This window comes from Apodemus sylvaticus, chromosome 5, assembly GCF_947179515.1.
Source record: "Apodemus sylvaticus chromosome 5, mApoSyl1.1, whole genome shotgun sequence".
Lineage (NCBI taxonomy): Eukaryota > Metazoa > Chordata > Mammalia > Rodentia > Muridae > Apodemus > Apodemus sylvaticus.
The window spans coordinates 75,574,117-75,599,267 of NC_067476.1; the positions used below are offsets into that span (position 1 = coordinate 75,574,117).

The 25,151-nt window shown below is 40.1% G+C and overlaps 1 protein-coding gene across 1 annotated transcript in view; it reads right to left on the minus strand.

The window, feature by feature from the left end:
- Positions 1 to 25,151, minus strand: part of Hsd17b12 (hydroxysteroid 17-beta dehydrogenase 12) — a 135,456-nt gene that overhangs the window by 43,717 nt on the left and 66,588 nt on the right. The window contains exon 4 of the mRNA XM_052183061.1: positions 9,206 to 9,313. Within this exon, the coding sequence (XP_052039021.1) occupies positions 9,206 to 9,313 (108 nt within the window). The remainder of the gene's footprint in view (positions 1 to 9,205; positions 9,314 to 25,151) is intronic.

Sequence of the window (25,151 nt, forward strand, 5' to 3'; positions counted from 1 at the left end):
ATCACCATGAAGCACACGCTGCCCTCCAGGCTGTCTCAGTATAGCAAGCGTCTGCTATTACAGAGCCCTTGCTGGCCGTGGGGCTCCTTCTCAGCTCTTCTCACTTGCCCCCTACCCTAAAGTCATCCAGCTCGTGGCTTGTCTTCCCCTAGCATCCCATTCCTAAATAACCCTGCCATTTCAGCCAAGCACTCCCTTAGTCCACCCCCACCTTGTCCCCACCCCCACCCATTTGCCCTTGTCTCTTGGTCCTTGCTCTCCCTTCTCAGTACAGTATAGTCCTCCAGTCATGGCTATTCTACTACCTTCTCTCCATGATGCCTGCCTCTAGGTGTACTCGCCCTCATATCTACAATAAAAACCTTCTCCTCAACCATACCTTGGAACACACTTCTGAGACAGACACGGTGAGCATCAATACAGCAGCCAACTCAACCCAGGCCAGCAGTGGCTATGACCATGCTCAAACAAAGCAAACTTGGCAGAGAAAATAAGCCATCTCTGTACCTCACCTCCATTTTCTGGCCCAAAGTTCTACCTGCCCACATCACAGAGCAGAATTGTGAGCCTCTTTGTGTTCTCAAGGTGGCCTGAGGTATGAGTGGTTCTTTGCTCAAATACTGTTGAGTATAGTTCATCTAAAAGTTTTTCCTTTTACGACTCCATATGTATGACTTTAAGATCTGGCTCTAATTACCACTCTTTTGTTACAGTACCCTCTAAAACCCTTGCTTTGCTCTAGGTTTAAAGATCATCTCTCATGCCCTCCAAAATGCTAAGTATACAGACATCAAGGTGCATGATGTTCCCTTTCCTGGAACCCTTCCACACCTCTTTTCTTGCCCTTTGGTTTCGACTTGAACATTAATTAATTAGATATCTAATAAAAACTACTCTCATTGGTTTCTAGACTCTTCCCATATAACAGTGAACCACTAGGTATGTCAAAATGGAGACCATGGATGCTGCAAATTAACTATCTCAACAGCCCCCTCTTTCTCAACCACTTGCTCAATGGGTATCTTTCATGAAAGTGATGATGTGTTTTTCTGTCTTGTCTACTGATATTGCTCTAGAATTTTAACAGTTTAACAAATTATCATCTAACTGGTTGAATGAATCAATTAGCAAACAGGCAGCGAGAATCAAATGAGGTTAGCCAAAGGTAAGGCCCGACAGAAGAAAGGGAGGATGGAGAGAATAGCTAAGACACAGGAGTGCAGCTGAATGGGGGAGAGCTTGTAGTAGTGTACAGCAGAGCAGGGTGACTATAACTTACAACTTTCAGTAGTATATTTTAGTGTAACTAATACAATTTTCAGTGTTCCTAACACAAAGTAATAATAAATGTTTGCGATGACAGAATTACCAATTACTCTGAGAGCACACTCTACCAAAAATATGTTTTAAATACAAGGAAAGGGTTATTACATAATAAAGATATTATCTAGCTTTTTAAAAATAAAATTTATTTTTACATGACTGTATTTTATGTATATGAGTGTTCTGCCTGCACATATGTCTATCACGTGTATGCCTAGTGCCTGTAGAGGGTAGAAGAGGGCACTGAACTTCCTGGAACTAGAGTTATGGATGGTTGTGAGATAATTTGGAAGTTGAGACCTGAGTGAGCCACAGGAACCTAGAATTTATAGCCACCTGTCACAACTGGCCTAGAGAGAGCCAGCTTGCAGTCGGTATCTGTCAGGGAAAGCATGTTGGGAACTGTTTGCGTACCTGAGAAGGACTCTGCTGGTGCTGTGTGGCTGGGGACAGGGTGAGACTGCAGCACTACAGAAGGGAAGTGTCACCTGTCCTTATATCTAGAAAAGAACGCTGTATCTTGGCAGTGCTACAAAACAAATCTAAGCTTGTTTCCTCCCCCATGCAGTCTTCCTCTTACAGTTCTGAGATCCGTCCCTGAACTCCTGTCCAGCACATTTCAGGTCAGAGTTCCTGCTCTTTCTTAAGCCTCAGCCATAAATTTGAATGCCTAGTCACCAGGGAGTGACACAACTCAAAGGATTAAAAGGACAGGAGGTGTGGCTTTGCTGGAGGAAGTATGTCACTTGGGGTGGGTTTTGAGGTTTCAAAGCTCATGCCAAGTTTCTCTATCCCTACTTATCGTGACGTAGTCTAAACTACTGTGTCAGCACTTGCAGCGTGTCACCATGCTCCCACAATGATGATAATGGATTATACCTCTGAAATAGTAAGCAAGCCCCCAATTAAATGTTTTCTATTATAAGTGTTGCCTTGGCCATGGGTGTCTTCACAGCAATAAAGTACTAACAGATAAAGCTAAAAGTACAGAAGTAATAAAATGAGTAACTAATCCCAATAAAATGGAAATGACAAGCACCACTGGACCTCTACAGATATTTACACTTCAAAAGACAATTTAAAATAGTATTTTAAAGTACCCAAGAAGAGCAGGAAGATAGGCTATAACATTATAGATTTCTAAACCCTCTAAAGACGTTAAGACTTTTTTTAACTTCCTTCATTAAACTAGGACTATAGAGTCCTTCCATGCAATTCTACAGCTTTCCCCAACACACTCTTATGAGTGGTCCTCATTTAATGTTCTGGGGATTGAAAGCCATCTCCACTTACAAGTTGCTTTTCAGAAGTTAACTAAGTAAGTACTCTGGTCTTATGTTAAGGAACTTGGAAAGCTTAGGAATACAGACAGAACTGACTGATATTAACCTGTTAGATATTTCTTTTGAAACTGCCTTTTGGTTTGGCAAATAAAACATTAATATTTGACTATCTCAAAACAGTCTAGGAAATAGGGGCTTTGGGAGAGAATATTGGGATGTGGTTACTTCTTAAATTTTGAGGTTTGAGGAATTATTTTTATTTATTTTTAGTTTGTATTCAGTTGACTGGAAGGTTAAAACACTAACAAATAACTCCCACAACACAACTGTGTTCATGCAAACAATTCTAATTACAGTCAATGGGTCTGGGTCTGTCTGTCTCTCTCACACACAAAGACATTACAGTAGAGGGGGATAAGCTGGGAAAGGGGACTTAGAAGGAAGTGACAGGAGAAGGTAACTGGGTATGAATATATCATTTACATGTACAAAATTGTTAAAATAAATTTTAAATGAAAGCTATCTATAAAAAAGCATCATCTACATTAGTATTCACTTATAAAAGGCATAGGAAAAAAATAAGGTTCAGTCCAGCTCTACTATGTTACTATGTTATATGGTTACTAAAATGAGGCCACTTAAAATAGGGACCAAGTATATAAATAGGACGCACAGTCAATGGGTGTTAGAGATACCAGAGCTTTAACCACCAGTGAAGCCAGGATGACACACCTACCTGGTACCAGATGGTGCTCCTTACCTCATGTGGAGCTTACACAAACCATAGTTCCATGGATACACAGGAGTCTGAAAGCATTTGGCATGAGGGATGTCTTGTCTAGGACACTCAAAAGCCATAGTATCTGAATCACAGAGTAACTAAATTTTCCCCAAAGGGCCATTCCTTGCCCTTGCAAAGTAAATAATATCACTTTTATAAAGTTAAAGAAGACATAGTGATGGAATTTGGAAAAAAAACTGTCTGTGATATGTTTGAAATCCAAGGATATTCCCTTGGCCTCAGCAAATTACACATCTGAGATGTTTAGTATAGAGTCCACCGAACTGATTAGGAACACATATGAGAACCTCCTCTAGATCAAGGATGCATTAAAGCAATCAGATTTTGTTAACCAATTGCTTTCTTAGTCAAGGAAATAGGACATAATTTTCTCTAATGGTGCTTGTTGGATCTGCACTTGTTGGCATTTCCCTGGAAGACAGCAGCAGCTGCTTAGGTTTTACATAACAGATTATGGCTCTAACTCCGGAGCCTATATATCATTCAGTCTCATCAGTTTATGGTGACCTTTCAGTATAAATTTGCACGTTTCAGAGCTGTTTTTTCATTTATCTTATTGAAAACTTAGTGTTTCTTTCATGACAAAAGCTTTAGCATTTTTCTTTGTAATTTTGAAAACATTAATTTTCCTTATTAAGCATTGATTACAGTTTTATGCTTAATGTTATTCAAATAGAGTATATCCTATTGATGTTTATATTTCTACTATTACTAATTATAATTAATACTCAGTAGGCCAAAAAACCTTCCTCTAACCTAATATTAATTGCAAGGTCTTGGGGACTGGGAGATGCTCAATTGGTAAAGTTCTTGCCATGTGAGCAGGAGTACGGGAGTTCAATACCCATCACCCACATTAAACAACAAGCACCAAGAACCCTCGGCTCAGCTGCACAGGCCTTCCATCCTAGTACTGGAAGGCAGAAACAAGAGATTTGTTGACCAGGTGAACACCAAAGTCAGTAACAGACCTGTCTCAAAAAGTAAGATAACAGCAATAGAGGAAGACACACCTACCCTACACCCACAAATACATGTATGTGCACAATTTCTGCTTATTAGAATCAATTCATACTTAGAATATCTTAAAGGATGCTATCAAGATGAGATCTGTATTAAACAGAAAGGAGAACACATGAGATGATTTGGGCTTTACTAGACAGAGGTGGAATATGTGGACAGAGATGAGAAAAAGAAGAAAGTGAAAACTGCCATGAAAACTAGACAGTCATGAGAAAGCAAACATAAAATGAAGCACCTCACCAGCTCTAGAGCAGTAAGATACAGTCCAGCTTACAAAGGTGCTCTGCTAGTGACTTCAAAATTACAGTGTAATATACAGGTAACACATGTCATGAAGGGTCAGTGGCCAACAAGACAGCTGTGGTAGAATACAGGATACAAAGCAAACTGAAAGCAGAGCCCAGCTGGTAAGACAATGTGTGGGTGAATGCTGAAGTGAGCATTCAGTGATTATGGAAACGCCAGCTGCAATTACTTTTAGTACTGATCTGAGTTCATCTGGAAATCAAAACCAAAGCAACAATTCAAACAGCAGCTTTACTGCTTGCTTTGTGTGTTCATTCGTGTGAGAGCAGGCATACGTGTGGGGGTCAGAGGAACCTCGGGTGTCCACGCTCACCTCTCACCCGAGAGGCTAACTGACCCATGAGCGCCTCCCAGAGATTCTCTGGTCACCATCTTCCATCTCACAGTAGAAATTCTGTGATTACAAATGCAAACTACCAAATCTAACTTTACACCAGTTCTGAGGATCTGCGCACAGGCCCTTAGGATCATTCAATAAATGTTTTACCTACTGGGCCATTTCTCCAGCCCTGAACCAGTAACTTTAAATGGGGGTTTCTTGGCTTCAGCTGTACTGACACTTCAGGCCAGTCTGCTTTGTTGTGAGATGACGTCTTCTACACACACTGCAGTATGCTCAATGGCAGCCTTTGACCTTGACCTACTAAGAGTCAATACAATTCCTTTCTCCTCACTTTGAAGTGGCAATCAGACATGTTAAACATTGCTTTAACTGGCAGCAATAGCTCTGCAACCATAAGAAAAACCTAGAGGTTGCATTTATGGCTCTCTCATTATAAAATGAGAATAAAACATGGTAACTGAGAGCTGAATGCCTTGTTTAGTAGCCATTAGCAAGAACTGAAATACACTGTAAAAGGCATTTAAGATGATCAAGTATTTAAAAGAATGTAAACTATTTTGGTAATTTAAAAAACAAACATATTTTACTGATTATTGTGTGTGAAAGTTAGCATGGGCATGTAAGTGTCACAGTGTCTATGTGATGATGAAGGACAACGTTCAGAAGTCTGTTTTCTCCTTCCACCATTGGATTCGATAGTCAAACTCATCAGGTTCCCAGAGGAAGAACTTTTATCCACCGATCCATCTTGCTGACCCTAGATCAATAATGTTTAAACTAGTTACAAGCTAATGTATTAATGTTCTGGATACAGTTAAGTATAAATAAGAGACATTATTTAATTAAGTCTATCTGTTTATTTTTATCCTACTCTCTGGTAGGTTGATCAAGCTCTCAGCACAAACTGGGCTCAAGGGATTATTATCTTTCTTTCTTTTTTGGTTTTTTTTTTTTTTTTGAGACAGGGTTTCTCTGTATAGCTCTGGCTGTCTTGGAACTCACTCTGTATACCAGGCTGGCCTCGACGTGCGCCAACACCCCCCCCCCCCCCCCCCGCTGATTATCCTTAAAAATACATAAGAATGGGAGGATGAGGGAAGTAAGGATAAGATAAGGGAGTAATTAGGCAAGGAGAGGAGTAAGCGGTGAATATGATCAAAATACACAGCATTTTGTAAATTCTTAAAATGTGAGCTACTTACTAGAAGAGTTAGCATGTGTGGCTTGTATCACAGCTCTACTGAACAGAGCTGAAGTCAGCAGTAAAACTCATGCTTCGTACCCCAGCAGCGCCTTAGATGAAGGGAGCCACTCCACAGGGCTGTCTGCAGCATCCCCTTGGATTATCTCAGTCTCGTTGCACCAATGAAGCCTGGATATGCATTCCCAACTGTCTACACTACCACGTGGATCTCTTAGAGCAGTGGTTCTAAACCTTTCTAATGCTGGGACCATTTTAATACAGATCCTCATGTGACCCCAGCCATAAAATTATTTTTGTTGTTACCTCTTAACTGTAATTTTGCTACTGTTATGAATCATAATGTATATATGTGTTTTCTAATTACATTTTGGGGTTCATGACCCACAGGTGGACAACTGTTCTCCTAGAGAAACCACAAACTAAAATGAGCATAGCTCCCAAAAGGTTTCTCCGCAATAGTTCACTTTAGTAAGTGGTGCTTAATAAGTGGGTGCATCATCCATAGATTTTCTTCTCTGAGCTATCTGCAACCTCTCAGCAATTCCTACTTCTTTTCTTAAATATTTCTGGAAACTTATCTTTTCTGACCCCAAGTCAGAGTTAAGTCCCCTTTTACTCAACTCCCTCTAGCTCTTGTTACCATAAGCCCTATCACAGATAAAAACTTTGCTCATTGTTGCCTTTCCTATAGAACATCATACTAGGGAAGGGCACACTTAGCGTCCCTTATTGTTAGAATTCAGCTTCACTTATTCATGGATTAACAGTTGAGTGATCAAGTACAAAGTACTATTCACAGGTTTCCACTTCCTAAGGAGCTGGATTATAAGAATGACGATTCCATAGCATGTGAGGCATGGGGAAACATCTTTCCTTGTGTACAAGCATCTGTGCACATCCCAGTGCACATGTACTGGGAAAGTACTAGAATTCTAGAAAGGGTAGCAGGAGGAGGAGAGGCAGGGGGTACTTAGTGACCACATGCCCTGGACTCTTCTCTCTTAACAAATCTATCATGCCTGAACTCAAATTGCAGCCTTTCTTCAACTCTGATACAGTTTGGTTCGGATACAGTTCTGGATAAGGAAAGAGCTCCCACACAATATGCGCCCCCCCACCCCCCGCCCGATGCCCAACAACTCCCATCTTAGATTCCACGATCTTAGAGTATCTACTGTTTCACATTTATTCATTATAAAGTAGCTGAAGTCTATAAAGAACAACAGTCATGATAACACAAACTACTCCTAAAAGTAAGCCATTCTTCCACAATGCAATGACTGTTCCCCAGTCTCCTTTCATTGGGAATTATCAACCACCTTCCTGCCTAAGATGGCCTTCATCATTCCCTAGTCCATCACTAGTCTAAAGGTGGAGAAGGCCATGAGATAAACTGTAACAGCATCTCTATGGACAAGCAAGTTATAACTGCTCTCTGGGAAGCTTAGAAACAATCAGAACTTTCCCCCGTTAGTGGTGATATAGGGTAAGGAAGAACTTATAAAGACTCTTCCCAATGTATAAATTTATAAAAACATGTAGACACAAAGGCAAAAACTCGTTCTGTGTTTTGATTTTGTACCAACTGGTTCTACAGACAGTGAGGTGGGAGTAGAGTCCGTACAGATGGGACAAGCATGAGGATGCATGGTACAGACCAACAGGCCAGGTTGGTTACAAATACTTAGTGTGATTACACTTGGGTAACTGACCCTACACACTGTCTTAAAGGAGGAGGAGTGTTGTAGCACAAACCTTTAGTTCCAGACAAAGGCAGGAGGATCTCTATTAGTTTAAGGCCAGGCTGGTCTACAAAGCAAGTTCCAGGATAGACAGGGCTGTTAAACAGAGAAACCCTGTCTCAAAAAACAAAAACAAAACAACAAAGTTTAAAAGGCTTTCTATGGGGGCTGTGAAGAGTGGTCAGTTATTAAGTGTTTGTCTTGTATGCATAAGCAACCAAGTTCAATTTCCAGCATTCAGTAAAAAGACAGGCATAGTGGTACACAACTGTAATTCCAGCATGGGGATCTCTAGGGCCCAGCCTAGACTAACCTGGGGTCCCAGGGATAGGCCATCTTTAAAGACAAAGTGGACAGGGAACAGAGAAGCCCAGGTTTGACCTCTGGCCTTTCCATGCATTTGCACACAAAGGCAGTATCTCATGTCCTACCCACGTCCCAATGCTCTGTGTCCTCCTCCAGCCCCTTTCCCTCACTTCACTGGATCTTTTCTTTCTCATAAACAGGTCTTCTTCCAAAGCAGTTAAATATTCCCACATTTCAGCAAAAACATTTGATTCTCCTGTAAGAGCAAGCAGCTGAGGTATAATAAATACATCAATAGACTTAGAGAAAACAGAAAACTCAGACGGCCCCTCAGTCCTATTGCTTTAGACAAAAAAAATCGCAAGTCTCTTGACAACATGCATTTTCAACAGACATTTATGTGTCCAAAGCAACGAAACATGAAGCATATGTGGAAGAGTTCTGTTTTTGTGTAAAGCATAGATGAAAACCACCTTTCTGTGGTGTTAACATTTCTCGGGGCTGAGTTTGTTAGTATTATCTACATACAAAGGCTCTGCAGGGAATAAGAGCTAACTTTCCCAGGCAGGCCTCCATCTCCTCAGCCATGACCATTCAGTATCAAGCACCTTATGAGTGCTGGGATTACAGGTGTCACTGCCAAGCCCAGCCTTTCATTGTCAGTAATGTATACAGAGAGACTGGGACTGGAAGCAAAAACCCTTTAAAATCACTGATCTACAAGACAAAGCTTCAAGAATGCACAGGTTAGTATTTGATACTGACCAACTGGATCAGTGACAATCTTATCACTGAACACCTAACCTCCAGAGAGAAAATAAAGACATTCAAAGAATGAAGAAAATGAGTCATAAATGGGGCAAAAATACAAACCTAACACGCCAATCTCAAGACCAGACAGGCCTGTCTTAACTTTATCATAAATATCATCCAATGAAAAGTCGACAGCAATGGTCCTTGTTTCAACGTTGAATTTTTCTTCTGGAAGGAGAGAGAGAGAAAAAAAAAAGACAAATGATGAGCAAAAGGGAAAATTAATACATGGCAATTATGATTAAATCTCTGGATAACATTATCCTTTCAGACTTTCTACCCCCAATTTGATATGACATTTAGAGCAGAATAATTTTAAGCAATCATGAGACTATTTCTAAGAGATGATAGAGAGTCAACAAAACAATAGTTCAGCAATTAAAAGTCCCATCATCATCACCCGGCTGCCTGAGAGCACCCTGTCAATTCTCCCTTGTAAATCAATAATGATAACTACTTTTTCAGACTCAGGCCCAAATAACAAAACATGATTCATATCATAATACTATATACTCTTTAAATACCACTGCCTTTGTGATTTTAATTGCAAATTGATGTCTTTTAATCTCAGGAAGAAGTCTTTATATTTGTAAAGTAGCTTTTGTATTATCAATTTATTCTCTTATATATTACATACTGCCCACAGTTTCCCCTCCTCCTCTGCTCCCAGTCCCTCCTCCTTTATCCCCCTCCCAATCCACTCCTCCTTCATTTCCCTTCAGAAAAGGGCAGGCCTCCCAGGGCTGTCAACTAAACATGTCGTATCAAGCTGCAATAAGACCAGGCACCCCCCCCCCCCGAATGTTAAGGCTGGATGAGGTAACAGAGTAGGAGGAAAAAGATCCCCAAAACAGGCAAAGTGTCAGAAACAGCCCACATCCAATTACCAGTCCCATAAAAATACCAGTATCTTTTATTTTTGAGATTTATTTATTTATTACATGAATTGCTGTTTTGCCTGCATGTATGTCTGTATGAGGATGCCAGGTCACATGAAACTGAAGTTATAGTGAGCTGCCATGTGGATGGATGCTCGAAATTGAATCCAGGTCATTTGCAAGAGCAGCCAATGCTCTTAACTGTTGTAAAGTGTGATAGTTAAAAGAAAAAAAGTTCATCTTAGTAAAAATGAATGTGGAGTGTGATCTGACTGTAGTTTCTGGCCTGGTTAACAGTTAAGTCACTACATTTAAAGAGCCACACAAAGTGACATAGGAAAGACCTTGATGCTCTCGTTTTCTCAAGACTAAGAGCTTGAGTCCAAAGAGCTGGGGATGGAAGTAAGAGCTTCTGATATAAGAACAGGGAGAAACACACTCTTGACGTCAGCATTCAACGGTCACTTCCAACTTCATGACCCAAACCCCTTGAAAAGGGTGGGATTTGAAGTCACCCAGACAAAGGTGCTAATTTCATCCCCATACTTCTTTACAGGATGACTATGAGCACGGCAGACATCATACTCTTCTGACAATGACATAACCACTACCCAGCTCAGACTACTGGGCTCTGATGATGACCACTGGGACAGGAGGCACTTCACAAATGCAAGGCCTCTCCCTCCTCTGCCACCTGTCCTCTTTTCCCATAACAGGCTAAGGATGCTCTTCTTTGGAACTTAGGATAATTCAAAAGAATTCACTTAAAAAATTCTGCTTCCCAAAATAAACCTTTCTTCAGTGGAAGTCACTGTGAACTCATCATGCAGTTTTCATGATTAATCCTCACAGGAGTGTCCTTTCTTGATCTCAAAGGATTTATGGCTAAACCTAGAGCTGGTCTGTGACAGATTTGATTTTTAGTTAGAGTCAATGAAAAATATCGACCCTACATAGAATTTCATGCATAACCTGGAGAGAAGAATTGACCAAGAAATCCCGTTCCTGGTGTTAAAGGTAAAGACTGTTCTGCACAGTCAGTAATGTGTGCTCATGTACTGAAGGTGAACTGTGGCTTACTGCTGGGCCAATTATGTATTACTAGAAAATGCCTCAGAATTCCCCACTCTGTGTAACACTGACTTTAAAGTAACAATCCCAGATTAACATGGAAAAACAAGCTCTAAACAAAACTGAAAGTTAGCTTGTATTCAATGCAAAATGTTACGTGAGAATAAGATACCTTTAGCTGTTTGATTTTATAACAATGCATTCTCTCCACATGAGCACTGAGTACTTAGTAACTATGTCTAAAAACAAAAGCCTCAAACTCAGCCTTCTTATCACATAGGATTTGAGGAAGGCTCTTGCATTAGTGTACATCACTAATGTATCACTGGATACACATGATGCTAAATGCATCTGATGGACTTTTGGAAAGAAGGTTCTCCATGCAAGAAGAATGCATGAAGCTCTGTGTTCAGACACCGCACAAGCAACATGGCTCCTGTTGCTAGATACTCAAGATAATTAAAAGTTTTTAACGTATTCCCAGGCAAATCATCTTCACGTCAGGAAAGCAAAGCTTCTTTTTCCTTTTAGGTATTTTCCACTGCCTCTCCTAGAGGCACCCAGTAGAGAATGACCAGATCTGACTTTATGCTAGAAGACTCATTTAGTTAAAATTATCAGGGATCCTGCACAAATAATGGTCTCTTCATTGTCCTTGAAAAAAAAATACACTCATGATATTTTTAATCTCTTGTGGAAAGACCCACTTTCACAGTCAAACCCAAAAAAAAAAAAAATTAATCACAGCTCATTAGGATTTTATCCCCAAATAAGCATTTCTTTATTTGAAGGCAAGGTCATAGTATTTTATTCAATCTAGCACCTATGATGAGAAGGAGCAGTGGCAAAGAAGACTTCACACGGGCTCGCCCCACCCTCATGACAGCGATATGTCCAGTCTCTGAAAGCTGAGCTCTACACTTGCTTAAGTCCCTCTTAAAGAAAATTCCTGAAAAAGATGCTTATTTTCTCCACCTAAAAACTTATCTGCCAATGGAAATGCCTGAATTATTTATTTGTTTGTTTGGAAAGGAGATTAAAAAAAAACAGAAAAAGAAAATCCCATTACTGTGCTTCAGGTTACAAGATGATACTGTCAGGAGCACAGAAACAGCTCACTGGGGAGGAATGAGGCGCCCGTGGAAGCATGGAGGTGGGACCTAAGGCTAGCTCCAGTGGTGGTGGACAGAGGCTTTAGCTTTCACTCCATCTCTCGGCCTGTGAAGCACAGGTGATGCTGTCCATCCTGCACAGTTCCTGAAAAGATGCCCTGGGGTAGCGTGTTGAATATGCCTTATGAAACTCAAAGATCAAGTGCATTCTTATGTCTACATAAGATGATGCCAATGTCTACAAAGATGGTGTTCTATTGTATAGTTGTTTCTTTCTTCCTTACTAGCACAGGCTGCTGTAGGTATTATTTATGCTGTAACCCTGTAACAACTTACCTTATCCCCCATGCTGGCCATGAACATCAGACTCTACTTTTAAAAGTGATTTATTGCCAGGCGGTGGTGGCACACGCCTGTAATCCCAGTACTCTGGGAGTCAGAGGCAGGCGAATTTCTGAGTTCGAGGCCAGTCTGGTCTACAGAGTGAGCTCCAGGACAGCCAGGGCTATAAAGAGAAACCCTGTCTCGAAAAACAACCAAATAAAAAAAAAAGTGATTTAATTTATTGTTATCACCTATGGAATCCACGTCACAGTATTCTATTTTGGGCTTTTCAAACTAATGTCCAACTAGTTCTTTGACTCAGTTTGCTTTATACTAACCTTTGAATCATTGTATTTATCTATTCTAAAAGTACATTTTTATTCACTTTTGATTTTTAGAAGCAGACTTGATATAATTACACTTGATATAAATTTTCCTGATGGCAAGTTTTGTATCTTAGTGTTTGTCTTAGTCACTGTTCTATTGTTGTGATAACACACAGCACTTATAAAAGAAAGCATTTAACTGGGGCTTGCTTTAGTTTCAGAGGTTTTGTCTATTACCATCATGAAGCAAACATGGCATCAGACGGGAATGGTATGGGAGAAGGAGCTGGCAGAGAGAGGTAGGGGTGGGGACGAGAGACAGAGAGACAGAGACAGACAGAAACAGTGACTGGACCTGGCTTGGGCTTTTGAAACCTTATAGCCTACCACCAGTTACACACCTCCTTCACCAACTTCACACTTCCTAATCCTTTCAAACAGTTCTACTCCTTAATGACTGACTAAGCATTCAAAAATATGAGCCTATGGGCTATTCTCATTCAAACCACCACAGTGCTTTGAATGTTGATGACTGCTTTGTCATCAACAGTGCCTCAGATCTGATGAAAGAAGCCCAAGACATTGCTGACATCCACAAGACTGCACTAAGAACACATCCCAAATACAAGATTCTGGACATCTTGAAGCTTAAAGTGGTCACCATCACTACCGATGAAGGAAGTCGAAGATATTACATGTTACAGCCATGACGTGAAATTAAAGACAGGCTATCACTCATGTCTACAAGAGGCATGTGTGGCCAGCAAAGCACCTGCTGTATGTAATATGAGCTCTGATGTTGCTTCATCTTTGTCATTTAGGGTCCAACAGAACCTGCTGTATGTAATATGAGCTCTGACTGAATAAAAGCAAGAAACATACTGAGTGGCCCCCACATGCCAAGCTTCACCTGAGGATGACTGATGCCTTCAGTGGTGAAGGGGACAGATGCAGAGACAGCAACATGCTCATGCTGAGTGCAATTTTTATATAGGACATGACATTTGCATGGAGTTTTTTTAAAAGAAAAAAACAAGAACCAGTCATATAGAAAGTAGAAAAAGGCATAAACTAGAGGGGGTAGCAGGAAACCCGTGATAAGAACTTCTGTGGAGATCATGTGTGTGCACAGGGAGACCTGGAACGGAAGAAAATCAGTGCAGGAAGAAGCCAGTGGAGGCCAGATGTCAGGATAACAGGCAGAGTGGCTTCAGAATCTGCAGAAATAATGTAGAACCCTAAGTTAAAAAATGACTTAAGATTTTCAAGATAGTGAAAGCAGATCATTAAACAAGAATGGGCCATTCAAGGGTGGGGCCCTGTACAAACACATCTGTTAGGTACCTAGAAGATCATCCTGTGGCAAGGTAAAATTTACCGGGGTTGTAAGCACTTAGCATCCAGTGTGTTCTAACTAGTAAGCTAGGAAGTGACCAGACCACACCTGCTTTTCAGGAAGGTCATGGTGTGGCAGAGTAGAGGACCCACCGCTTATTATAAAAAGCAACAGATAGCAGAGAAAGGACTAAATACCCGATTCATTAATTCCCCAGAGAGGAGGGATATGAGCAGCGACAGCAGTGGGGACAGGAGAGGGGCCAGTGCCTGCAGGATTCCACACTATTAGCTCTCGAGCTTTAGAGAAAGAGAACACAATGGTTTTATCCATTTCTTTACTTCAGAAAGCTAGTTATTATATCTTCCAGCCAAAATAGTCCTCTTGGTCTTACAGATATTGTGAGTGTATCTCAGTGTTTTCTTAAGTCATGTAATACAATGTTTCTGTTATGTTGTAGTAGAATGAGTTTTTCCTTCCCTTTGTTGGCCTGAAAAATGAGATGAGATGTGAGCCATGTAGGATAACAGAACTAAAATCAAGTTAGAAGGCCATAACAGTTGTTTTCTTAATCTTCCATAATGTCCCTTCTCCTTTTTAAAGCTTAAGGATTGATAAGCAGAAGCCAGATATGCGCAGCACCATTCTTCTGAAACTGCTGGTGCTAATGTTCTAAAAGTAAGCTGTTTTTTACTATCATCGTTTGTGAAAGGTTCCGTTCTAGTTTTGTGAAATCTTGCCTGGAGATATGCTTTTCAAGCTCTGAATCTGTTGCTTTGGTTTGGGGGATTGGTCAGTAAGAGGTTATTTTGTTTTATAGTATGTGGGATGAGGGTTAGGAGAATAGAACCCAGGACTTGGCAAAGACACCATTCTAAATTAAATTTCTAATTTCATCTAGGCATTCAGAAGTAAGATACTTAGCAATTGCTTTTCTGTGTGTCTGTTTGATTTTGGTTTTTGAAAACAAGTTTCATTGTGTAGCTCTGTTTAATGCCAGCACTCAGGAGACAGAGGCAGGCAGATCTCTGAGTCAATTCTTTTCTTATTAAAGAAATTTTAGAAGAAAATAAATTTAATCAAAATCACAAAGCTAAAACAAGTATTTGTTATGCTATTACAATTAACTCAGTTTTAGAATATTTTTCTTTAAACATTATGGAATTCTAAGTAGCTCAGGGTGTCTTAGAATTCATTGTGTAGCCAAGAAAGACTTTGATTACCCCCTTTCCCCTGACTTTCTAGAAGGGTCTCACATGTAGCTTTGCTGACCTGGAACTCCCTATGCAGACCAGGCTGGCCCTGAACTCAGACACCTGCCTGCACTTCTTAAGTGCTGGAATTAAAGCCATTCACTACCACATCCAGTTGACCTTGAACGCACAGTCTTCCTGCTCCTGCCTCTCAAGTATATAATTAATACTTTTTAAAAATTAAAATTAAAAAATAAATAAATCATTTTATATATTTAGAAACTGTGTATGGCCTGGAGAAGAGGGCAATTTGCACAAGTCAGTTCTCTTTCCACTATATAACTTTTGGAGAATGAACTAAAGTCATGATGTTTGGAGGCAAGTACCCTTACCTGCAGAGCAGGTTCACTGGCATTTTGCTAAGAGCTGAACCACCTTTCTGGTCAACACAGAGCATTCCCAATACCCATCCTCCTTTGCACCATTAAGAGCACTGCTTCCATGTAGGAAAGCAAACTGAAAGCAAAGGTAGCTGATGTAGTCTCATTCTTCAATACCAAGAATACGAACTGTGATCACAGGATGCCCTAAAGGACACACTGTACCATGTAAAATGCATGGGGCTAAAGCTAATATCCTACTACCAGAACAGCAATATTACAGCAATTGGTTACCTCAAATTAACTATGTGCCAAGAACATTATGTCATTCATTCTGTACAAGACTTACTGGAATATTTCTAAAGTTTGCAAATGATTATTCTCATAAATACCATTTTCAATGTTTGACAAACCACTATTTATGTATTTTTAAAATAATCTCAAATTAAATACTGTACAGTGACTGCTATGACGCTCAGCATCCATAAGTATTTGTGAACGCAGCACCCATCCTTCAAGGTCCATAGCCAACGAAAACCTAAGTCAAATTCCTAAGCAAGGCACTGGCTGCTGACTTCACTGGCTAACAAAGAGCAATGGTGGGTGAGGCCAACCAAAGCAGTGATGCTCAGCGCTCTGGAGGTCACAGCATCCTTCAAGTACTCATAGCAAAAAGACAAAAGTCAATTTCACTTAATAATGCTCCCTGAGCAAGCACTAAAATCATTAATTTTACTACATGACCGTCCTTTGTACACATATTTTTAAAGTTCTGTGTGATAAAATGGATTGTATACATTTTTTTCTATATATCTAATACACTGGCTGCATGGAAGTGCTGCACGTGTGCTGAACTGACTCCCTTGTCACGGAATATGATTTAATTGTAAGAACAAACAACAAACTATTCAGATTTTGCAGATACTGTATCAAAAATGAATGAGTGAATCTGCCACTTCAAGGAAAGCAAGCAACACTATTTGTTGTCCATGATAAAATTTAAACGTTTAAATAAAAAGCACAGTTTTGGAAGATTTATACCTACTACCACAAATCTGAGAAAAGATTTTTCTGATAAGAATGGGGTTGCTATTAACATTTGTGACAGTCCATATGTACTAACATTCTGGAGCAAGCTATAAAACTTCTAAATCAACATTTCCCTGAGCCTAAAGAGATAAAATCTTGCCAGATACTAAGACCTATTCCAAGTATAAATAGACAATAAATTTTAATGTGACCAACTACAAAGATTTCATTATTATTATTATTTCCAGCCTCATAATGGAAGACACTTGTCAGACACTCTACCTTGACAGACTTTTAAAAATGTGTGTATATGTGTGAACACGTGTGTCACAGAGCGGCTGTGCACATCAGAGGACACCTGTGGGAGTGAGTTCTTGCTTTCTACTATGTACCACCTGGGGCTCGAACTCAGGACATCATGCTTTGTAGCCCACAGGCAATCAACTATCCACTTTTTATGTATCAAAAAAATACCCAAAATTACTTGAAAGAGGATATTAAAAACTTCTGCTACCTATCTATTTAAAGCTAGATTTTCTTCTTCTAACTAACAAGCTATAGACGTAGATAAGCAAGCCATCCATTGTTTATTAAGACACTAAAAAGACTTACAGAAATGAGCATACTGTTCTGCTCACTCAATCTTGTTTCAAAAGTTATTCCCTCAGCATTTTCCATACATGTAATACATTTACTGTTATTATTTTAAATGGATGCTTTTAAATCTCCCATCTGACTAAAGAAGACAATAAACATTAATAGCTGCACTACACTAACACAAGCTTTTGGATCCTCAATACTTCCAGAAGTTACAGTAAGGGATCCAGTGACTATATATAGTATTTAAGAATGCTTGCTTAGTATGTATGTGCTGAATGAAGATAGTCCCCTAAAAACCAACTTTCCCAACAGCCTCCTCCAATCTGCTGTGGGACATATGGACCCTGACTGACACAAAAGAACTGGTGAGGTAGAGCATGTTCAAACCCCAGAAATCCCAAAACTTGAGACTGGCAGGAGTGGAACTAGCTCTCTCCCTGTTTCTGCGCCAGCCTCAGAGCACATAACCAGGTGACCCCCAAGCAGGTAGCCACAGGTAGTCAGTAGTCAGCAGCTGCAATGCTTCTACATGCTAATGAGGCATCTAATATCTTAGTTTCAGCCAATGACCTCTTCTCACTGTGGATATTCTCACCCCAAAACTATATAACCCTTGGTTCACCCTGAATAGAGTATATGAATTCAAACCCACACCAAATAAAAAAATACGAACAAGCTAAGAGCGTCTCAGAGAGTTGCTTCATTAAAGATCTTTGAGAAGGCATTATCTACAAGAGCCCAAACACAAAGGGAGAAAGCAGGAGATGCAGAGCAGTAACATTCATCCCACACCCTGCTTCCCACTGCTGGCCTGGCAAGCAGTAGTTCGCCGGGTCCGGCAGTTAGATTAAAACCTTTTCTTAGTAACCCTGGGGAACCAAACAAGGGTCCCGAGCTCCACACCACCCCATCGCTTCTCCTCTGGTGAAGACAGTTCATTAGGTAGGACCTATTATTCCGTTTAGCTTGACTCTTTTCTTTCTCATTTGAAAACCTAAGTGATCTTATAAGGCATATAAAATCTTAGTTGCTAGAACTATTACACAGTAAAAGTCTGCTGCTTACTGCCAAAGAACTAAGTGCAGCAAAGTAACTTCTCATACTTATAGACTAATGTGACGGTTCTTAGATAAAATATTACCATTGGTATTCTTATCTCTAATATGTGAGTAAGTCTTTAAAACAGATTTTTATTTATTTTGTATATATGACTGTTTTGCCTACATGTATATATGTGTGCCACATGCATGTCTAGTGGTATAGAAGTCAGAAGTCTTCAGAGGTCAGAAGACAGCATTGGATACCCTGGGGCTGGAATTATGGATGGTGGTGGCCACTGTGTGGGGACTGAGAACTAAAAACTACCCAGGTCCTCTGCAAGAGCAGCAAGTGCTCTTAACTGCTAAGCCATCTCACCAGCCCCATGTTTCCTGGCTTCTTATAAAACCAAACATAAACAAAATATAAACCAATAGTTCTATACCTCACTATGTGTTTATGTAGACACTTCTATGTGGCATTATAATAACTTTAATTGTAATTCTTGAAAGAATAATGATATCTAATTGGTGTTAGAAGAGTAATGCAATATACAAATATATGGCACAGCAAACCACAGGTGTATTCAAAATGGGGGAGGCAAAGAGGATTTTGAGTTAAGGTCTTGGTATGTAACTTCAGTTTGACATGGAACTAGCAATCCTCCTGCCTCAGCTTCCTGTGTGGCCTCAGGACTCAGAAGAGTTGCACTGCCTCGAAATGGAGTTATAGATAGTTGTGGGCAGTTATATGGTTGCTGGGGCTCATACCTAGGACTTCTACAAGAAGAAGTGCTCCTAACTGCTAAGCTATCTCTCTGGCCCCACAAGCAAATCTTTATAACTTCTTCACTATGCTTAATAAAGTAATTTATATAGATTACCCAAGTTTATTTTGGGATTATATAGCATAAAGGCCAGATTAAAAACATAGTCAAAACTAACCAGGTTAAACCAGGTGTAGTGGCTTGTCCTTCTAATCCCAGAAGAGCTCAAGGCCAACCTAGGGCTAGTGAGTTTCAGGACAGTCTGGGCTACTGAGTGTGCTTTAAATTAAGTACTGGTTCAGGAGCTGTGTTTTTAAAAAACAAAATGTTTATGAAAATGGTGAGATTTAGTTAGGGCAACCAAGCCAATCAACCAACCAACCAACCAACCAACCAACCAACCAACCAACCAACCAACCAAACCAACCAACCAACCAACCAATCAACCAAACAAACAAACCAACCAACCAAACACACAAACACACACCAACCAACACAACTACCTTTTGGTTTTCTCTTTTTAATTCACAAGAATGTTGACATTTTGTGGGATTAGCCACTGTCTGAAATTTCATTCTGCCTTAAAATTTCAAGTCATTATTTGTTAGAACATGTCCACGAATAGAGTTGTGTAAGGGGAATTGTTAGTGCTTGTGAGAAAACTCCAAGAAAACAAGGTAAGAGTTCTTGTGACCTTATTTTCTTAAAAACAAAACAAAACAAAACCAGAGTCAGTTGATCTTGAAATCTGCTTTCATACCCCTCCCAGTTGTAGCAGATAGAGATGAGTTTCTTTAGAATTGGCTATTGTTATTTGGTTTTATGTCTCTATGGAAACCAAGTACTTGCTACATGTGGATTGCCCACCATATGTGGCTTGCTCTTGTGATAGCATACTTTATTTATGTGACTCTTCTTAACCCTCAGACTATATATTTTTGCTCTAAATAAAGTTGGCTATTACAAGAGACTTTAGTCTGCCTCATTTTTAAGCACCATTCCTGCAGGTCCCACCATTTCACTTGCTTACTTAACAAGTTATAATTTGTTCTATCATTTCTATTTTAATATTCTATTTGTCCAGACTTAGCTAGTAAGGGCCCTTCAAGCTGTGTCTTTCTGATACATACACTGTCATCATTCTTTGGATTTCATTTACTGGTTTCTGTCATAAAGAGATGTTCGAGGTTCTTCTTATCTTAGCATGGAAAGTGGCAATCTCTTGCACAAGTCCTGGTTCCTTAGCTGGGAAACAGTGCTGAGAGCATAAGGTGCAGGTGTTGAGTCTGCTCATTGTGATTAGGGTGCCACCTCTTCCCAACAACTCCTAAGATCTCGTTCTCATCTTCTGCCATAACAGAAGATCTGCTATGGCAGATCTCTGCACCTTTTATTCAGATACAAGACACACTGGTGGACCCTCAAGCCAAGAGGTGCTCACTAAGACATTAGTTGGGCTCCCTAAGAGTAACTAAAGATATGATGAGTAGATTTACAGTTGCCCCTAGTTTGGGAATACATCCTAAATAAAAAAAGTCACGAACTGATTTTTGATATGTCATGAAAACAGGCTAGTAAAAGACTATATTTTAGCTGAGCAGTGGTGGCACATGCTTTTAATCCCACTTAGGAGGTGGAAGCAGGTGGATTTCTGAGTTCGAGGGCAGCCTGGTCTACAGAGTGAGTTCCAGGACAGCTAGGGCTATAGAGAGAAACCCTGTCTTGAAAAGCAAAAAAACCAAAAGCCTATACTTTAAACCCCAAATTAATGAGCAACAGTTTTATTTATATGGAAAAAGGTCTAAATACATATTTGCACTTTGGCTCCATGGTTCATTTCTCACACTCATGACCATGATCTAAGTGGGTCTTTCAACTCATGCCTAGTACACAGAAGTAGAAGATGGGCATATGTAGGAAAATATAGTTTTGAAGACATGTAAAGCTAAACTTATAGAAATAAAAGGGTAAAATGTAAAATACTGTTTTGCTGTTTTTAATTAGCTCAAAGGCTACGCTAATTAATCAAATGCAGACATAAGTAGTGCATGTAACAAAACTTAAGACCTAAATTTATCCCTTGCTGAGTGTTGTGCACTGAGGCTCAGTTGGGGATTTCAGGTGATAATGGCATGACAGCACAAGTTCATCAGTCAGTACAGTACTCTGGTCAGATTCAGACTTCGATCTAAACTGGGAATGGGAGCACCAGACAAGGAAGAGAGTACCAGGCACTTAGATCTAGATTAGGGGGCACCAGGAATATGGCAGATCTCTGTACCTTTTATTCAGTTTTGCTGTGAATTCAAACTGTTCTAAAAAAAAAAAAAATGTCTGTTTTAAAAATACGTATGTAGGAAAATTGTTAAGCCTCAAACCCAGGTCAACCTGCTGAGATACCTATTAACATATCAAAAATGACCTGACAGGCCAGATTCTCCCAGCACCCCTTAGTCCTGACCTGTTACAGGGTCCTCCTGGCTCCCATACCCAGCCTCCTACTCTGAATTCTTTAGCCCAGCTGTTTCCCCCCATATAATGCAGCCATTTGGATCCTTTTACCCATTTTCTTTAGGCGTCTCTGCTTCCTAGCTCTCCCCCTTTCCCTCCCTTCCCTTTATATGGCTTAGTTCAGGATCACATTCACTCTGGACTCTTCTAGACGCCTCTAGCGATGCTCACCTCATATCTACACTAAACCTCCTCCACCGTATCTAGTAGCAGCCATGCCCTACTTTGTTTGTTTGTTTTCTTCATTAAAAAAATTCTCAAAATCTACTAAACAAAACTTTCTCCACAAAGAGATTGAGAGTCTTATTTTCCTTCCCAGTACAGAAATAGCCTATCTTCCCATGGGGCTTTGTTCTGCCCAAGAAATAGTAATCACTACCACAGATTTATTCCCATCCACAGAGGGTCACAAACTAGCATTATGGACACTTACCTCTTAGATACATTTCCATTCTTCAGATTTTGTACAGCAGTACTTCATATCCCTCATCTGCCATGAACAGTTTCCTTGCACAAAAGTCCCATATAATGCCTAGCTAAGTTAAATGATCACTAAGCCCTTTTAAGTAAAGTCAGTTTATAATCAGAACAAGAAAATTTAAATTAATAGCACTTTAGTATTGTATATGAATGTGTAAGCAAAGACACAATAAAGAAACTGTGGAAATGGGCACTCCATTAGGGGAAAGTTTTTTTACTGTAGGTAAGAAAGAATAACCAGAGGCATCTGAAGTCAGTAACTGACAAGGAGGAGGAAGGAGGAGGAAGAAGAGAAGGAGGAAGAGGAGCTGCAGCAGCAGCAAGGCTAGACATGGCCAAAACTATGGAGAGAGGAGACGAAAGAATAGCAGAGAACAGCAAGAACGAAAATAGCAAGAATCTTGCTTCACAGAGGAATCATACAAGTCATAAGGAGGATGAGCAGCTGCAGGAGGGAAGCCTCAAAACTGGAACAGCCTGAGTTTAGGGAATAGGAGGAAGTGAGAAGGGCCAAGATGCTTGTGTGGGCTTTGAGATGCATAGCAAGTACAAGGGAGCAGAGACCTGTGGAGTTTGCAGACTGTACATGTCAGTAGGGAGCCAGATGCTTCATCTGTTAGAGGAGGAAGAGATAGGCAAGTGGCTTTTCCTGGGAGCCTGAAATTGTTTCACAGGTTCCTGAGGAATGCTGAAAGTATTTACCAGCAATCTTATAGTTTGCTGAGCCAATACTGTCATTTTGGACTGAGTCAGTGGGCCTACCATTTTGAAGTACTTGGAGTTTTCCTTCAGACCTAACAGAATGGTTGCTGAAATAAAAGCAATGCCAAAAAAATAATAAAAATATTATAACTCACGATTTGTTTAAGATGTATGTTCCGGCCGGGCGGTGGTGGCGCACGCCTTTAGTCCCAGCACTCGGGAGGCAGAGGCAGGCGGATTTCTGAGTTCGAGGCCAGCCTGGTCTACAGAGTGAGTTCCAGGACAGCCAGGACTACACAGAGAAACCCTGTCTCAAAAAAAAAAAAAAAAAAAAAAAAAAAAAAAAAAAAGATGTATGTGCCAACTTCTATCATCACACATCCGTTCTATGACATTTTCAAGAATGAACTTGTAAGTACAAAATAGAGTGGGACAAAGGGGATTAAAGGATGGCTAATTTTCTAGTTAATGCTGTAATGTGCACCATATTCAGCCTCTTGTGGTTAACATACTCTTTAAGATGTATTTCTAAGTCCCCTTGCTGTTTGGTGAGTCAGCACTTTGAACCATGTCAAACAAAGGAAGGCATCCCTGTGAACCAACTTTACAGGAGGAAAAGTTAAAGAGGCTAGCTGTGAGCTTTTGAAATATTCATATCCTGATGGGTTTGAAATTCACAAAAAAGTACCAGAAGACATGGAGATGGACTCAGACAACATTGTTGCTTTGAAGGTGACTGTACACAGGAGATTTAAGGTACAGGAGTAATTCCAGCTTACTGCTGCACTTGCACAGCAGGACCTTAAGCACTGCTTTGTCACCTGTGTACCAAAGAACCCATGAGAAACAGCAGCAGGACGTTCTTAAGAAAGATGCTCTCACTATGCTTCAAGAACACCAGTCTACTCTTAGGGGAAGTAAGAGCCATCAGAACTGAACATGTCGCTCCTAACCATAGACGGTTACTGTTAATAGCACCACACTGGAATGAACTCAAATGTCAGCAAAAAGAAGTCTAACTAAACTATGGCCTATCTGTAAGTGAATAAAATAAATAACTATAGCTACTTGTGAAGATAAAGAAAATTTCAGAAACATGCTTCTTGTTAAAGCCAAACTTCAAGATGAAAACTACTGCATCATGCAATGTGTTATGAAGGTCAAAGAAGCTGAAGTTAAATGATAATATCAGAAACTAAGGCAGCCATTAGGTTTGGGGAAGACAGCAGGAGTGATGTCTAAGAAGAGACTGCCATCTATAACCATTCAGTGACTGACGTACACATATGTATTCCACAGGTCTACTGTATTCTAAACACATAGGGTATTTGTATTAACATTTCCAGGAATGGTCCTATTATGACACAAAAACAAATTAATGGAGAATGTGTATACTATATCAAGATACCTGAGTTAGGGTTCCATTGCAGTGAAGAGACACCATGATCAAGGCAATCTTAAAAAGGAAAACATTTACTATGGGCTTGCTTAGAGTTTCAGTGATTTGGCCTATTACTATCCTGGCAGGAAGCATGGCAATGTACAGGCAGGCATGGTGCTGGAGGAGCTGAGAGAGAGCTCTACATCTTGATCAGAAGATGAGTGAGCTTAGGAGACCTTAAAGCCCAGCCCACATTGACACACTTAGTAGTGCCACACCCCTATGAGGGTCATACCTATTCAAGCACCAAAGTATCCCACTAGAAATGGAACCAAATCTGATTCAGACTATTGAAGTAACAGAACTCAAAGAAATGGCAATCTTTTTGGGAATCTAATGATGGGAGAAAGAAAGGGCACTGAAGGAGAACTTGTCTCTCTGAAAAAGATTTCAGTTATAACAACCTATCAGACCACATTACGAAATGAGAATGAAATCAAAAGAATGGTGGGTCAGAAATGGCTGAGACCACACCTTCACAGGCCTGCTTAGAGTCTATATTCATATAATCTAAACAGATTAGTTTATTTGTCTCTCTATTTAAACTTTCATCTCATTTAAGGACTTGGAGGATTCGACAGATCTCTTGGTCCCACTTTCCAATACAGAAGTATTGAAAAAAAATCTCTTTCTACTTTCCACTGTTAATTTGGTTCTTTTGATTGGCTTATTAATAATAGGTGGTTGGACCTGATTAGTAACACAGGTAGTAACCCCAAGTTCAATTACAAAAGAAATACATCTCACTAAAAATAAGGTAAATAGCCCAAATGTTCATGCCATGCAAATGCTCTACACTGCCTTGTAAGCAAAGGTGAA